The sequence below is a fragment of the Augochlora pura genome, chromosome 3, assembly GCF_028453695.1.
Source record: "Augochlora pura isolate Apur16 chromosome 3, APUR_v2.2.1, whole genome shotgun sequence".
Lineage (NCBI taxonomy): Eukaryota > Metazoa > Arthropoda > Insecta > Hymenoptera > Halictidae > Augochlora > Augochlora pura.
Window position 1 is genome coordinate 1,558,740 of NC_135774.1, and position 16,873 is coordinate 1,575,612.

At 52.2% G+C, this 16,873-nt stretch overlaps 1 protein-coding gene across 5 annotated transcripts in view; it reads left to right on the forward strand.

The window, feature by feature from the left end:
- The window catches only part of Gckiii (Germinal centre kinase III), a 108,856-nt gene that overhangs the window by 81,873 nt on the left and 10,110 nt on the right, over positions 1–16,873 (forward strand). For all 5 annotated transcript variants that reach the window (XM_078176459.1, XM_078176457.1, XM_078176455.1 and 2 more), the window contains one exon: positions 4,794–5,018. In XM_078176459.1, the coding sequence (XP_078032585.1) occupies positions 4,794–5,018 (225 nt within the window). The remainder of the gene's footprint in view (positions 1–4,793; positions 5,019–16,873) is intronic.

A 16,873-nucleotide genomic window follows, 5' to 3' on the forward strand; every position in this document is an offset into this window, starting at 1 on the left:
TCCGAATATTCGGGCCGGGGCGCGAATCGCTTGAATCTGCGCTAATTGGAGCTCCCCGCGAACAATTTTTATAACGACGATAATAGCTTTGTTCGTCGACGGGATTAACCCTTTCTTACAGCGAGAGAAAGAGCACGGATAAAAGCACAGAGACTGTGTTAAAAATAAATTCAATTGATCGCTGTTAAAGATGATAAATAACCGGTCGGTTGTTGAAGGATCCGCAATGAGTTCCATATTTTTCTTACATTATGTGAGTTTAGATGAGATTGATTCTCCGACGATTTCTACGTCGCTTGTATCATTCTATAGAGGAGAGAAGACGACGCTCGATGCGCAAAGAGTCGAAGTACATCCGCAGAGGCTATAATTATTTCTCGGCAAGCGCTGCGAGCTCCTCCGAATTCCGTCCAAGGGAACACGGCCGGCTGAATGCTCGCGACTGCGCCCGAATTATAGGGCCTAAGGTGCGAACGTTTGCTCGCGTGCCGGGCCAGACGCTGCCGGTGTTCTAGGGTCAATCAGCAGTGTCAACAGCGGCAATAATAGAACGAGCAAACAAAATCTACGGCGCCACGGGATTACAATGTGTAACCGGATCCCAGACGCCGGGGGAGAGTCGGCCGGGCGTGTTCGCTTGGAAATCCCGAGCGCGTTCCGACGACGGTCTCTCCTCGCGGATCTGCCGAGTTCTTGCTGCCGTCGGGATGGGAAACAGTCTTCGAATATCTTATCAGATGGAAGCTAGACGACGCGGACTGCACTTGCCGACGATATCGTCTTCGATCGGCGAACAATGGACCTGAGCAACGGATCCTGAAAAATGCTAGGAACGATCGATAACGGGTCCGACAATCGTCGCGATAATCGCCGCGATCGTCTAGCACGTGCAAACATTCCTATTTTATTAATCGCCTCCGTACACACTAGCTCTTTGCGTGGTCTCTATTTTTCCTTTGTTCCGCGACGTTTTATCTCCGAACAAAAAATAAAACCATTGTCTGGTTTCTGCGAAAAGTTCTCCGATTTCGACAGAAGTTGGTCAGCGTGCCTCGGACGCGCGCGTTGCAAACGGGTCGGAATAGATGTAACAAAGGTGAAGAGATTGAATATTTCACGTGCTACAGCCCCGGGGTAGGTCAAAAGGGTCGCCGCAAAAAAAAAAGGAGGAGACCCTCGAGAGTCGCCGGGCAGAGCGAAACTATTTTCTGGCAGCGGGGTTTAACCCGGCGCGTGGCGAAAAAGTCGCGGTGAAAAGGGCGCGCCAGCCAGGGCTCTCCGCGTCGGCTTCGACGCCGGTTTTCACAAAGCGTTGCGCCGACCGTCGACCCGTGAAACAAGACGTAATAATAAAGTCGAGCCCGATGAAAACTCGAGCGGCCGAGAGACCAGCGACCTTTAACTTCGCACGGAGAAAGTGACGGCCGAAGGAGATCGGGACGCACGCGGCGGTGCGCGCGCGCGCGCGCGCGGCCGACCAGACGGCAGGAGAACGTGCCACGGGGCACGAGCCCAGTATTTTTAATCGCGTCCTTGCCACGGACCGGCGATCGATTTTTCGCCGGTCTATCGGCAAAGTCCGCGAGATAAATCTCCCCCCCCAGTTCGGCTCCGTAAATAGACGCGCATCACCTCGTGCCGGAACCTACACCGCCGGCTTCGACGTTTGTCTGTCTATTACCGGCCGATTCCACTTGTCGTAATAATAACGCGTCGATACCGCGGCGCTTTGTCTCCCCGCGAGCAGATTTACGCGACGCCGTTCCCAAGATAATATCCCCAACTCCCCGACAATCCAAAAGTTTTATAAATTAAAACTGGCTCCGCCACGGCTAAACGACCGGTTAGCCGCGAGTTCACCGGGAACAGGAAGTTCCCGAAAAGGAAGCGGCGTTTGCAAGGCTCCCAGGAATCCTCCGGCTCTCCGGGAATCGCGCGCGCGGCGATTCGCGGTATGCGGCGCGATCGGAAAAATTGACGCCGATACCAGGAAACATGGAAGTGGACCAACACGATTTTCTAACGGGGCCGTTAGGCGATTGTCGAGAATTTCACATGGGCGTCGCTGGCGCGCCGTTACACGCCGCTCGGATTTCCATAAAAATTCAATCGGCGGACGTGGGGAGCGTCGGTGACGCCTCGAGAAAGATTCCCGGAGCCGCGACGAGCTTCAAAATTCGAAAGTAGTTCAACGAGAGACGCGTGCGTTAGCGCCATGCGCCGTTCGACCTCGTTCGCCGCGAGAGTAATTCGTCGCGCGAAGAGGGAGTCGAAATTAAAGTTTAAACGGCCGCCGCCGCAGCGCCTTGCCTCGTCGATGGTGTCTGGGGATGTGGAGCCGCGACGGTCATTTTCATTTTTCGAGGAATTACCGAATTTTTCGGAATAAAATATTCTCGGCTCGAAACGCGAGATCGAGCCATCTCATTCGCAACGTCGCCTCGTCTTTCTTAGTTAATCCTTTAACTACGGCAGACTTTGGCATGGCCGTAGTTTTTTGTTAGACATGCATTTTCTGAGGATGTATATTAAAATATTCAAAACATCGAATTCGATTACATTAAACCAATATTAATTGAAGTGAATAACAATTTTAAGCTTTTTTGCAAGATATAACATAAATATTACGCAATATATAATTAATCAAATTTAATAATAAACGGGGTGGAAATTTGATCTTGACGCCTGTTGGCGCCTACAGTGCCGGGAAGCCAACGCGTGTCGGACGCCGATAGGCGCCAACAGTAGTCAAAGGGTTAAGCACACGAAATAACAAATAGCTAAATTGTTTTCCCGGCTGCCGTGAGCACCGAAACGACGGCCGCTCGCCGGCGAGAATCGCGTGCTCGCCGCGCTGTGAAATGAATGAAAATGATCGGAGAGCGCGCGCTGCCCGTATTTGCCTAGGAAAATAAGTCCCGGCTTCTCGGTCTACTAACGTCCGCGGTGCGAGCATTAACGAGCGCGATCGTGACACCTTTCTAATTCTCCGGCGAGAAGAAAAAAAGCCATCTCTCCGTTCTCCCGGCCTCTCTCGCGCGCGCTTGATAAATATCGAAATCCGGAAAACTCGGGCGCGCTTTCGCGAGGCCCCCGCCGAATGGAAAATGCCGCGCGCGGCCGCGTTAATTGCGATGTTTAATCCGGCGGGCGAAGATCGTTTTCCTTGAAATGCCGCGCGCCGATCCTCGACGCGTTCGACGCTTCCACGCTCGCTGCTGTGGTGCGTTGAATTTTTACCGGGACGCGGGAAACGGAGCGCGAGCGCGAGCCCGCTCGAGTGACAGCCCGCGTCGCTGTTCTTCTGTTTCGAAAAGCCGTTAAGCCTCGCCGGGGATATATTTTTCCGCGCTTTAATTTCACTGTCGAGCCTGCAGCCACCCTTCCTCCTCACCCCCGGCTCCGCTGGCCGCTGCACGCGGCGTGTACGTCGACGGCTGGCTGCTGAATATTCATCCGCGGCCGGGGTTGAACCTCCGCTTTTCCGGGTCGCGTGAATTCATCGCCGGGCCCGGCCGACTCTAATAAGAGTTGCGCCGCTCCGTTTGAATCTGCGAGCCGCAACGCGGAGATCGAAACCAGAGCTCAGCGGCAAAGGGATTTCGTTCGATCTCCGATTTATATATGTAACGCGTGGATCGTGATTAAAGCACAGAACCAATTTGATTCTAAAAAAAATAATAGAAAGTTTATTATTTAGTACCTAACGATTATCACTATATAGAATAATTACACAAGTTGACTAACCTAAACAAAATAATAGAATCAAGAGTTAGATGCTTCTGCTTCCAATGGAACAAATAATCCAATTTATTGGGCAGACTGCTTCACTATTATTATATTCTATATCTTTGGAGAAATTATTTGTCGGTCTTCTTATTCTTTTCGACTCTTGTCCACGTGGTCGCGTCGTCCTCGTGGCTCTTGATGCCAGTCACGTCAGGTTATGTCTTTACCGCTGTGCTACACATTCAACGCCCATTCGCACACAAAGCTTACATATATTAATGACATAGATCGAAGTTTTCTAATATTGGAAAATTTCCTTCTACACGGACGATGGCTCTTAAATATAAGTCGTTCCATCTAATCAAATCTAATTTCTAAGTCTAATCAAATGTGAATTTCGTTAAAGGATAAGCATCGCGATTAATGCGAACCTTTTCGATTCCGATCCGCGCGATTTACGCGGAGATTGACCAAGCGGGAGCTAAAATTACCGTCGACTATTCCCGTAAAATCCGTCCTCGGCGCGCACCTTGCACCTTCCAAGATATATAATTGCTTTCGGTCAACTTCTCGCTGACCGATCAAAAACTTTGCCAGCGACGGCAGCTGCCAGATTTCGCCGGCAAAGAGAACACGTGTACCGTTTCTCGTTACAGGTCGGCCGGCGTGGCTAGACACGACGGATGGCCATCGCCGCCGCGTCTTCTACTTCGCCGGAAAAGCCCGGCTCGCTCCGGTCTGTCCGCGAAGTTCGCCAAAAGCCGGATACTCGCGCGGGGCCGAGTCGTCGCGAGAATTTGTTGAAACTACCGCAATCGCGGGCCTCGGCGCGACGTTAAAGTCCGCGGAAACTTTCACTGTCGCGGCGTTCGCGAGATTCGCCAAAAACCCGACGGCCCCGGGCTTGGAAAATCTCGTTGAAAGCCTGCCGGGGCTGGTCTCTCTCTCTTTTCTCTCTCTTTCTCGCGCCGTCGACCTCGCCGTCGCCGACATCGACGTCGCTCGCCGTTAACTTCGTCGACGGGCAAGCCGACTAAACGAGACAACTTTGTTCCCTGTTACAGAAGGTGGACCCCGAGCTGATATTCACGAAACAAGAACGGATCGGAAAGGGTAGCTTCGGCGAGGTGTTCAAGGGGGTCGACAACAGGACCCAGCAAGTGGTTGCCATCAAGATCATCGATCTAGAGGAGGCGGAAGATGAGATCGAGGATATACAGCAGGAGATCATGGTGCTGTCGCAGTGCGACAGCCCCTACGTCACCAAGTATTACGGGTCCTACCTCAAGGTATTTGCTCGCCGAATCAAATGAAATAGTTTATATTTAATAGCTTATTTTCGACGAGGTGTAAAACTCCTCTCGGGATTCGGCGAATCGAAATATTCTTTGGCAAAGACGGTTCTTTAAGCGCGGGCTTCAAAAAGTTGATCCTCGAATTCACGCAACAGTGGAGAATAAATATAAAATTAATATTAAAATAAAATTATAAAAAATATAATAATTAAAAGCGAGAAATACCGTCGCGCAGAGAATCCAAAGAACCGCTTCGACTCCGTTTGCAAATCATTGGACACATCGGCTCGCGTTCTTCTGGCCGCAACTAATTGCCGACTCTCCGCGCCATTGGAAGCGTCGAACGTCCGGGTCGCTCGTCGAATAACTCAGCCGCGGTTCCTCCGACCGCGTGTTTTACGATCGAACACGAAAACCACAGGTTGTGCGCCGCGCTCCGACGAAAATCGCCGCGCTCGGTTTCGCGCGGAAAAAAAAGACCGCGGCGGTGGTATCGCGTGTAGCAGCGACGGCCGCCATAAAGAGCGAGAGGAGAGCCGATGGAAAACGGTGCCACGCCTTTCTGTCGCTTCTCTTCTCTCTCTCTCGCCTCTCTTTTCGCGGCTTTCTGTCGGCGAGCGGCGCCGTTCCGAGCCGATGCTCCCCCACAATATTTTCGAAGGTGGAACGGGGGACACACGCGAGCGCCCCGTGTTTGGTCCACTGTTAGCAGCGCGGCTCCGGCAATACGCCCCATCATTTTTCATACGCGAAGAATGGGAAGGGCTTGACGCTCGGTTAACCGTCGCTTCCGGCTCGACGGTGTCGCGCGCTCGCTTCCGCTTCCTGCGATCGGCCGCCGCGCCGTGTCCGCCTCCAAACTGTATTCCCAGAATAAAATCCCGTCCGCGTCGAAAATTACGGCCTTCCGCGGACCGAGCTTTTCAAGGCTGTTAAGACGCGATTTGCGATCCTACCGTTCCGTCCTTACATTTGGGTTTAGGCTACGGTCACTTTGATTATTGCCATGTTTGAGGAGTTATTTTTAATGTTCAGTTTACGATTTAATTACTTTACGGCACTGGTACGGCCGAGTAGTACCAGATGACATACCTGGGAAGGTTAGCGTGGCCGTACTGTCCTCCTGGCAAGCGACGTGACCTAAACCCGTATAGGGCACAAAGGGGCCTCGGGAACTTTGTTTTCTACAATTTTCACGAGATGCAGCGGACGTCATTGTCAACGACGTCACGACTGTTTGGCGTTAGGCTGCCGAACCAATCGTCATCGAACCATTCGGAAAGTGTGCATAATTGGTCGGTCCAGCGCCCCCCTATTTTTTGTAACTTCCTTGTGGAGGGGTTTCACCTCCACCTTTTAGCAAAATAACGAAAATAGATTTAGAATTCCGACAACCGTCGATCAGACCACACCAGTTGTTTGTACATAGTTTGCTTTTATATTAAACCATAAGTGTTACTTGGTGACCAACTTTCTCACACCCTATCCTACAATATTTAAATAACTTCGCTGAATATTGGGTTCAGCAGAAGACGTACATTCGGTGCGCAAATATTACCTGCGATCGTGTACGTACCCTTAACAAAGGCAATACCAACATCGTTGAAACTGAATCCGTGATTGCGGCCGAATAACGTCGCATTTCTTCGCTATCGAGATATCGCCGGTCCAAGTTCCGATCGCATTTTTATCTAGCTCAAGATTTCTGCAATTAACTCGCACAATTTTTTACCTCGCACAAAAATGCGCACTATACCGATCACCGTCGTTTTTCCTCTGATTCTTATCTACACCGTGACGTACGCTCCACGCGTTCGCAGAACCTGTTCGACGCACGGCTTGACCAGATACCTATTTCTCTATAGCAGGGCTTCTTAAACTTTTGTCATTCACGACCCCATTTATGATCGCGAGTTTCTTGACGACCCCATACAAATATAAAAGAAAAATAAATTAATATTTTTTGATGATTTATTTATTAGGTAACAATATACATATACATATGAAAATATATAGTTTTAGAATTCGTTTTGAAACATACAAAAATCTCTCGCGTCCGCAGAATTTTGCTACGCGACCCATAGTTTAAGAAGCCCTGCTCTATAGGAATTAATTTTCGTCGAAACGTATTTTATTATCAACGATAAAGTTACTTATAAATAAATAAACCGCGCAGCAATTGATCATCGCCCCGCGGAGGAGACGGTGTCAGAAATTGAAAACGAAGCAACGCTAAATCCTTCGTATCCCTTCCGCCGGCAATTTTTCAAAGACTTCGCCGCGCAATTAACGCGCGAACTTTCCCAGTAAAACACCGGCGACACTCGTTAACGCGTTCGCGGCGTTCGTCGCGACCGGTGCCGAAGTTCTCGCATAAATCTCTGGCAGGTAGAGGAAGCTGTAATCGAGACAAACTCTCGCCGGCATTTATCGAGCAGGTACCGCGATACAGGGCACTCCCGCGAACGGAGCCCCGTCCCGCGTGGTGTTTCGACCGCTCGAACCTGCCGCGACCGCTTTACGAGCTCGCAAATAGCCGCGGCCGGCGAACAATGCAACAAGAGAAGCTGGAACGACGGCGTTGCGTCTCTCGAAAGCGTGTCGAGATCACGCAGAATGCGGCTCGTCACGGTTCACCAGCAGGTAGCCGCTGCGAACGGAGAGCGACGCGAACGCACGGAGTCGAGCGACTTTTCGCCGTCTGCGACGTTTTTCACCGCGTTTGCCACGTAAACGACCACGCTTCGCGCCGGCTTTGCCGCGTGCTCTTTCGTCGCCGTTTTGCATCGATGTTATCGACGGTAACGGCCGCGGCAAGACGCCGCCGGGGAAAACGCGGTCGTTTCCGGGCGCTCGTCGCCGACGGGTTTTCCTGGACCGGGATCGAACGCGCGCGCGGACCGCCGACAGCCGGATGGGTAACTAACGATCGCTAATGACCGTTTCGCGCGGTCATTAAGGAAAGTTCTCGGAGGGGCATAATATCGGGGCGCCATGCCGCGCCGTCGGACCGCTTCATTTCATAGGTAATCATCTCAATTTTCCGGTCGCCGAGCCCGGAAACGAAGGGAGGCTCGCTCGCGCGCACTCGCTGTAATCCGTTTCCTCGTTCCCCGGCTCCCTCTTCCCCCGTCCCCCCGTCCCGGGACTCGGCCTCCCGCGGGAGAGAATCGGCCGGCTTGTTTCTACCCCTGTCTCGCAATTAACGCTCGCCCCCCGCCGCCCCCCCCCCCCCCCCCCACCGCGGATAACGATCGGAGCCATCCGCCGCGCGTTCCGTCGCGAGCTTGCGAACGGATCCAGCCCGTTATCTTATTCCGATAGCCTGACATTGTTCCGCCGGCCGCGGCTGCCAGATCGTCGGCTTTCCAACATCCGCGCGGCTTCGATAACGAGGCTGCGTGGACCGCGGGGGATGGTCGTCGCCGTAGCCCCCGGCACCCCGAGTCTTCCTCCCTCCGACTTGCCTTCCCTTCCCTCGTCCCTTTGTTTTATTTAACGCTGAATCTACCAAGCCAAATAGACGGTCCCGCGTTCTTTACTCTTGTAGCGACCGTTCGTTCACGGTTACCAGCGGTGCAATTGTGATCGATCCGTTCGAGAGGTGACGATCGGCGAGCGATCTTCTTCTGGTCGTCGCCGAGGCGTTTCCCTGTCTTGCCTCGGCGTCGCTCTTGGTGTATAGACGTCTCGCGTGTACGCTCCGCATTAAAATAAATTCCGTGTCGATAAATCGAGTGTGGTAGAAAGAATAATTATTTAATCCCGCAATCCACCTCACTCTAAAATTGTCGGAATTGTAAAGGCTCCTCCGCAGGAATTGATCGAATAATCAGTTTCATAGGTCAAGTACTAAAGGTTAAAGAAATCCAGTCTTATCGTTCCGACAGAGCTGCGCCGATTCGTCGCTTTTAATGCTTGGCAGCTGAAGCGTTAAGGCAGCCGTGTTAACAACTTTCGGTCTGTTCTTTCAAAGCCGCGGCAACGCAATCTCACTTTGTTCCTTATCCTTCGTCGACACCGTTGTCGTCGTCGTCGTCTTCCGCGCGCGCGTTTATTTCGATTCGATCTTGTTAGGCCAGCAGAGCAAGAAACTCGCGCGCGCGGGTCGGCCGAGCAGAGCGCAATCTCGCCGCGCTCCTTATCTGTCGTCGTTTCCCGAGTTCGGTGCATATTGTTTGCGCTACCAAAGAGGAGGAGGAATGCTGTTGCACCATTCGGCCGGTTTATCCGCGAGCGAAGGATTTCTCGGCGAGCGGGAACGGTTTAACTGGAATAATCCCCGGGCCGCTCGGTCAGCAAGGTATCTCTCGACAAGATTACGAGGGTTGCGTCACGCGGTAGCCGCGTCTCTCTCTCTCTCTCTCTCTCTCTCTCCCTCTCTCGGCCATCGATTTCTTTTTTTGCCAACGATCGCTGGCAACGCAGAGCGTCGTCGTTAAACCGATCCGCGGGGCCCTCGCGGGCCGCGCGTTGCGTACGATTATATCCCACGGCACGCGGCCATTGTGCCGCCATTAATCACACAGCCGCGCGCCTCGAGCACAAAAGGATCCTCTGTCCTCCGCAATCTCATTCTCTCCTCTCGATACCTATTCTACCTCGACGCCGCGGAAAGGGACGCGCGCGCGAGACGCCGAACAAAAGCACTTCCGGAGATTTCCTCACGCCCGCCCACGAGATCTCGTTTCCCATCGTCCTCGTTTTCTGATGCCCGCGCGCGCCCATGCTCCTCTCCTCTTCCACTCTCTCTTTCTTCCCTGAACAAGCGCGCGTCGGCTCATCCAATCCTCGACGCGTTCGACGATTCTCTGTCGCGCTCGAACGCGAATCGTTGCGGACCCAGGTCTCATACGGATGGTTCGTTGCCTGGTCAATAAGCCGCGGGTGCGTCGAGCGACTCGTCCGCGCTTCGATTGCTCCTTTTCGGTTCGCCAAGTCACCGCTGTCCTTCGGAATCTCATTCTACTCGTCTTGCGATTGATCTTTTATACTCTCCCCTTCTTATTTCCTTTTGTTCTTGTATCAAATGACTGCCACCGTATTATTACTCCTTCCTTCTCTCTCTCTCTCTCTCTCTCTCTCTATCTATCTATCTATCTATCACTTTCTCCCTCGCCTATCGTAACAAAGGGTTCATCCCCTCGATAAATAAACTCATTGCTACTATTAATATTAATGGCAACACCGCGAACGTAGCGGCAGCATTAACGCTCGCCGGGATTTCCAAATCTTCCGACGCAATTCACTCCGCGGCGAGTCTCTCCGACTGAATCATCGTTCGTATTACACCGCGCAATCCGAAGGGTATTCAGCGATACTGAAAAGCCCGCGTGCCGCATTCCTGCGGCTTCGAGTCGGCGATGCCGTTCGCGCAATACGCGAGACCAATCGGCGGCGGAGATAATGGCCGCCCTGTGAAAAAAAAAAAAACTGTTCGACGAGGCTATCGGATGCCTACGCGGACGTCTACGCGCCTGATGTCATCTCCTAACGGGTGTGTACCCGACCGTCTCACCTCGCCTCGCCTCTCCTCTCCTCGCCGGCTGCTCTTCTCGCCTCCTCCCTTTTGCTCGCGGCGGAGCCATCCTGCCTCCGGGAACTGTTATTAAGTCGATCAGCTTGGTCAACAACAGTTATCGGCCTATTGAGACACTCCTTCGGCGGGCTCTCGGCTACCGTCGCCTCTCCTCTCTCTCTCTCTCTCTCTCTCTCACTCTCTCTTTCCCTCTTTCCTCGAATCCGCTGACTGGCGAGTCCACGACCGCGTTCGATTAAGAAACGTCGGCCGCGCTGAAATTAAACATTTTTATCGGCAAATATTTGCGCCGCGAAAGCTTCTCGATTAGATCCTCCGCCGGCAAAGGGTTCGTTCACCCCCTCGACTTTATCGGCTCGCAGGGCCTCGGCTGTTGCGTCCCCGCTATCTCGTGGATTCTCCTCGCAGCGACCGGGGGGGGGGGGCGAGGGGGAGGGGCGCCTCGACAGAGACCGATGCGTCGCGTTGGCGCTCTGTTATCCGCGAGGAATTTCCGTCTCGTCGAATTTCTTTCGTCGTGGTTCTCTCTCGAGTCGTAGGTAGGTCGAGGCGAGGCGAGCAACGACGCTCGCGAAGCGACACTCCTTAACGTTTCTCAATCCGGACGCCCAGCGGACGACGAGGGGCGCTTCCCCGTGAATTCTCTCTTCCCGCTGCCCTCTCGCGTCGCGTTTTCTCTCCGCGGCCGCTCTCTCTCTCCCCGGAGACGGATTATTATTGTTCCCGGCGGAGCCGTGCGTCTCGCTGCTCCGCGAACGACGCCCAACGTTGCGTTCCCCGTCTTTCCCCCGCGTCGTTATTTAATGCCTTCCCCCCTCCCTCCGTCCCTGCGATTGTATTTATTAGGTCCAGTCACAAATTGCTTCCGCTGCTTTGTCGGCCATTTAGATTGCTTTCCCTCGTTCTCTTCGTTTTCAATTTTAACCCTTTTAACTTTTGAGATCCAAAATATTTTTCCAAACTTTTCAGAGTTTCCATATTAATTAACCTGGTGCGTTCTACACGTTATAGAATCGATATTTGCGACTCTTGCAATAGTTAACAGACTCTTAACAATTTTTTTGTGTGCAAGTAAACTTGATAAAAATGAGTTTGAAACGTGGCATGATAATTTTCCGACCGCAAATGGTTGGTAGTAGTGACCTTAAAAAAACCCAAATTATGAAATTCCAGAAAGGCTCATCGAAGTCTTGCCTTTTGTCAAAAAATTACGCGATCTCGAAGCCATCGTCCACTGACCAATCCGCGTGCGTCCACGCTCTCCCCTCGTTCCGGATTCGTTTCGTCGCCGGAGAAAATTGCCTTTTTCTATCTCGTCGCGGCGAGACGCAGCCCCGCGATTCGCGACGCATTATCGGAACTGCATCTCCGGGCAGATCCTGCAGCAGCCACCGGCACCACCACCACCACCGCCGCGTCGACTCTCATCCCCATTATGTTCGCTTCATTGTTTCCAGCGAACAAAAGACGATTCTCCGCGGTGCGCGGCGGTGGCGGCGCTCAGACCGTAGTCCGCCGAGAGTAGCATCTCGGCCTTTATGAACGAGTAAATCTAATTGGACGCTTATTACGCGACCCGCTGCTGGGCCTCCGATGCTAAACGGCCGCGTCGCTGCGGCCTCGCGGCGGCGATGCGATTCCGCGTCGTCCTTGCCGTGTCTCGGCGATCGATCGCGATAAAGGATGCGCGCCTGTGTCACCGCGGAGGAATTAATCGGCCGAAGGCTGCTCGCGGGTCTTCCAGGGTTAGTCATCGTTCTGTTACGTCGCCAAGGAGAAAAGGATGGCGTTCCCTCGAGAAAAGATCCTTCTTCTTCACGGTACTTGGAGTTTTATCAGAACAGGTCATAGGCGGGATGTGCAAGAATATTTTTTTAATAGATACATGCGTTCGAGTAGCATGGTTCAAAATTTAGAACCAGATCGTGAGCTTGGTGTCAAGGTTCTTCTTATGCTCCTCTCAACCCCTTGCCGTATTTTAACGAGTCAAACTCGTGACGGCGATTTCTTGTAATAAGCTATAAGGTATAATTTGTAATAAGCTGTTAGGTATAATTATCCACCCGTTCTTTTAAGTAAGAATCAAATTTTATTCTCTTGTCATCAATATTCAAATTCCTTTATTATTCCAAATTCATAAAATTCCTTTTTCTTCTGAAAAATTATTGCGATCGAGAAAATTCTAATCGTAGCAATTGTAAAGAAAGTGGTACGGCAAGGGGTTAACCTCTTAGGCGCTGTGCGCCACTATAGGGGCTTTCGCGGATGTCATCTTTCCGTACGACGCACCACTATAGTGGCTTTCGCGGATGCCGTCTGATAAAATGAGTGTACCATATCTTTAAGAAAAATTATAATTCAATCATCAAACACTTGATTCCAATGTACTCTTGTATAGAACAGCATTATCCGTCACACGTTGCAGCGCCGTACCATTTACACGTGATTCGCGTTGATCTCTGCCGCACAGAGAAACAGGCCCGCGCAAAATTCATCCGTGCCTAAGAGGTTAAAAAGAACAGGCGTCGAAGGGTTACGGCTCGCAGCGGTTCGCTTCTGGCCAAGATCGCGCATAGGTGAGACGGTCGCGGTCGCCGCCAGGCTACAACAGTTATTTCGACCCGGGCAGGCGACCGGGGCAAACGCGATAGCCTGATAGCCGAGAGCCAAGTGCCGAGAGCGTTCCGGTATAGCCGACACCCGGGCGCGGTGTGCCGGTACAGCCGTACCCGACAGGTTCACCCGAGAACGTTGGCGAACCCGGCGGGAACGCGCTTGGCCGGCTTCTCGCGGTTGCACCGTAAACGGTGATTTTTCAACGGGCCGCGTGCACCAGGACGAAAAAAAAAAAAATCGCTGATGCATTCCGCTCGGACCGTCTTCGGTGCCGAGGCGTCGCGTATGTGGGTTAAGCGGATAACCGACGGCGAAACAGTTTTCCTTGAAAGCCACCGTGGCGAAATTAATAACCCGCCGCCGCCGCCGCCGCCGCCGCCGCCGCCGCCGCGCGGTGCCACCGTTTCGCTACCGCGGTCGAAAAGGAGGAGGGCCCCCTCCCCCCTCCGAGGAGGGAGCGATTTACGTAACTCGACGCGATTCGACGCGACCACGTTACCGCGATGCGACGCGACGCGATGCGATGCGATGCGATTCATCGCGACCGAACCGCCTATTATTAGTCGGCCAATTTCCTAATGGCTCCGGGCTAAGAATAGATTCGCGGCTCGACGAACGCCCAAACAACGATGAAATTCTTTCGGTCGGCTCGCCGGGCCTACCCCGCGCTCCTTCTTCCTCGTTCCGCGGCAATTACCCGTAATTGACGACCCGCGGAAATTGTCCGCTTTCACTTTCATCCCGCTCCAAGCCGGCCCGGTGTCGACAGACCCCCGCGATTAATTCGACGTTCCTCGCTGCTCCGTCCATTCCTCCGCGCCGTAAAAACTTCTCCCCTATCTCGCAACGCGCGCGGTTCACGTCGCCCGGCTCGTTCTCCCGCGCGGTCGACAGCACGCGAAAAACCCTGCGCTCTTTTCAAATGGAAACGAGATTATGGGAAACGCGGCTGGATCTCATGCGACAACGATTCGCAAGAAGGCGACGCCTTCCTAATTGCGACCGAATCGCAGACCGAAACGCGCGTCGATTATGAGAGACACGAGCGCGCGACCCTTTCGAAAGTTTATTTACCGTCGTTTAATCCCGCGTTTCGCTCCGTAGTCCGAGAAACGGCCTATCGGCGCGTCAGATATCGCAGATTAATTCCGTCGCGTCGTTCGTCACTGTCGGGCGCGGCGCGGCGCGTTCTCGTCGGCCGTTTCGCGCGAGGACAAAAGGCGGACGCGCGACAGAGACGCGAAATCGGTCATTAATCACTCATTCGTTCGCCGGCTACGGCCCTTTTTGCTCCGAACCGGGCGACGACGGTGCGCGCGCGCGCCCGCGCGACATACCGGACTCTTCTTTTTCCCCGCTCGGCGACGCGACAGACTGGAAATCGTATAATATTTGCTCGAGGATGTTCCGCGTCGCGTTCGAACATCCCCTCCCCCCCCCCCCCCCCCCCCCCCCCTTGGAAAAAAAAAGGAAAGGCTCTCGACGACCGTCGCGTTCCCTCGCAAATCCATCGGTATGGTAGAACGAGTTATCTCGTCGCGTTCCGCTCCACCTATTTGCAACGCTTTGTTCTGCTTCCCCCACCTTTTGTGTTCGACGACCGGCGAGATCCTTGCGCTTTCGCCTCGCGTTTTCGGCGCCGGAATCGAGGACAAAACTCGGTTATCGTCGCCGCGAAATCTTGGCCGGGTTTATCGTTGGAAATCAGACGGTCGACTGATTAAGAGTCCGCGACGTTGCCTCGAGGGAGACCCGACAATGGACTCGGTTAAGTTAATCCATTAGCGGTATATAGCCGCGAGGGTTTTCCGATTGCCGGAAAAGTTGCCGGCAGCCGATACCGACTTGTTAGAGAAGTTCCCAACGCGCCGTGTCTTGTTGTCTGTCCCTGGTCCGGGGACGACGACGGGAAATCGAAGGAAGCCTGGCGGAAAGGGCTCTCTCCCGCAGATCTTCTTTCCCTTTGCCCGCGACGGACGTCGAGCCGATGGACCGTTTCCATTAAGAGCACCGTCGCGCGGTCTCTTTTCTCTTGGAATCAAATTTCTCTGGCAACAGTGGCTTTGCGGCTGTTCAAGAATTTCGCAGAAGTCGTTCCTTTATTATTTCATCATTATTATTATTATTATTTTAATTATTCTTATTATTAATTTTTATCATACATTCATTTAGAAATACAAAATATTCCATATAACAAATTATACCTATCTAATGCGTCTAATGTGTCTGTTATCCCTAAGGTAATTTTTCTGATTATCCTTAAAAAAAAGATATCTCTCCATTTTTATATTAATTCATGATAAATACCTTTAAAGTTACTTCAATTTAAATATTCCCCCGAATAAATTAATCTTATTAAAATTTTCATATTTAACTCTTAAAAAATATTAACAATTTATATTAAACTCTATAGGGTCTTCTCGTCTCCCCTGATCTAATTCAAGCATTTTTATTTACAATTTAACTTATTTTCTCAATATAAAGACAGTATATATTTCATCAACCCCTTCACACAAGCCGTCAATGAAAAGACAATCGATCATGCTACCTTAGTTAAAATACTGCAGCCGTTTAAACGTATATTTAATATTATATAAACAATGCTAATTCGCGGTGTTTTTATTAAACTAACATTAGCTTTTAGCTTTGCGCTGACAGAAATTGTTACGCGAACATAGAAAGAAAGTAAATTAAATTCTAGATGTGTCTGGGAAAGGTTAGAGCAGAACGTGCCGCCCAAAGTGACGAATTTCGTTGATGAACGAAATTACCGTCGCCTTCCTCGGTGTTCGAGGAAAGAACGCAGCCAAGTTCGGCAAGAATATCGCAAGGAATGCAATGACGTCGACGCTAAAAGTTTCATAGCTCGCCGAGTCACCTACTAACGGGTTATCGTCCCCGTACGGAATAATTGGGCTCGTAACATTTGTTTATCGGTGCCGGATTGCTCGTTTGGAGACGGCGGCGTTTCCCCGTGCTCTCCTCGGGAGGCCCGAGCTGAATGCGACGTTCCAGACGTGACACGCTCGCGACGCGGCTGTTTTTTAACGCGACGCGACATTCATTAAACTGAAAAGGATTCTTTTTTTCTCTCTCCCTCTCTCTCTCTCTCTCTCTCTGGCCCTCTCCTCGTTCATTCAGAGGCCATCTCCGCTCGCTCTTTCGCTCGCGAGATAAAAGAATCGCGGGAACAAGTCCGGGCACAGCGCGCGGTGAAAGCAACGAACGGAAACGCCATCGGCTGCGATAGGATTAACGTCGTATTTTGTTTTAATCACTCGCGACTGGGGTTATCGGGCCCGCGGCCCGAGAATCTCGCGCGTGCCCGTCCAAACGGAATGAGAATTTTCCCAGCCGAATCGCGCGACCGGGAATGCCCGACGACGGACGGTGTGTGCGCGCGCGCGCGGTTCGCGTCGGAATCCTCGGGCGGCACGGCTGCGGAACCGTTTCGTTTTATTTCGAGAGCAGTATCCGCTTATTAGAACCGCGAGAGTAATTATTCCCGCCGTGTCTGTTTGTCCTCCTTAATTAAAACCGCCTCGCGGCGCTCCGCAGCCCCAAAGAAAAGCACTCGTTCCTCCCGACCACCGAAAAAAAGAAAAAAAAAAGAAAAACTCGGCGGGAAAGCACAACCAAGAGGGTCCGGGATCCGCGGGCTCCGCGCGCGGGTTTCCGGTTCGCCGTGCCACCG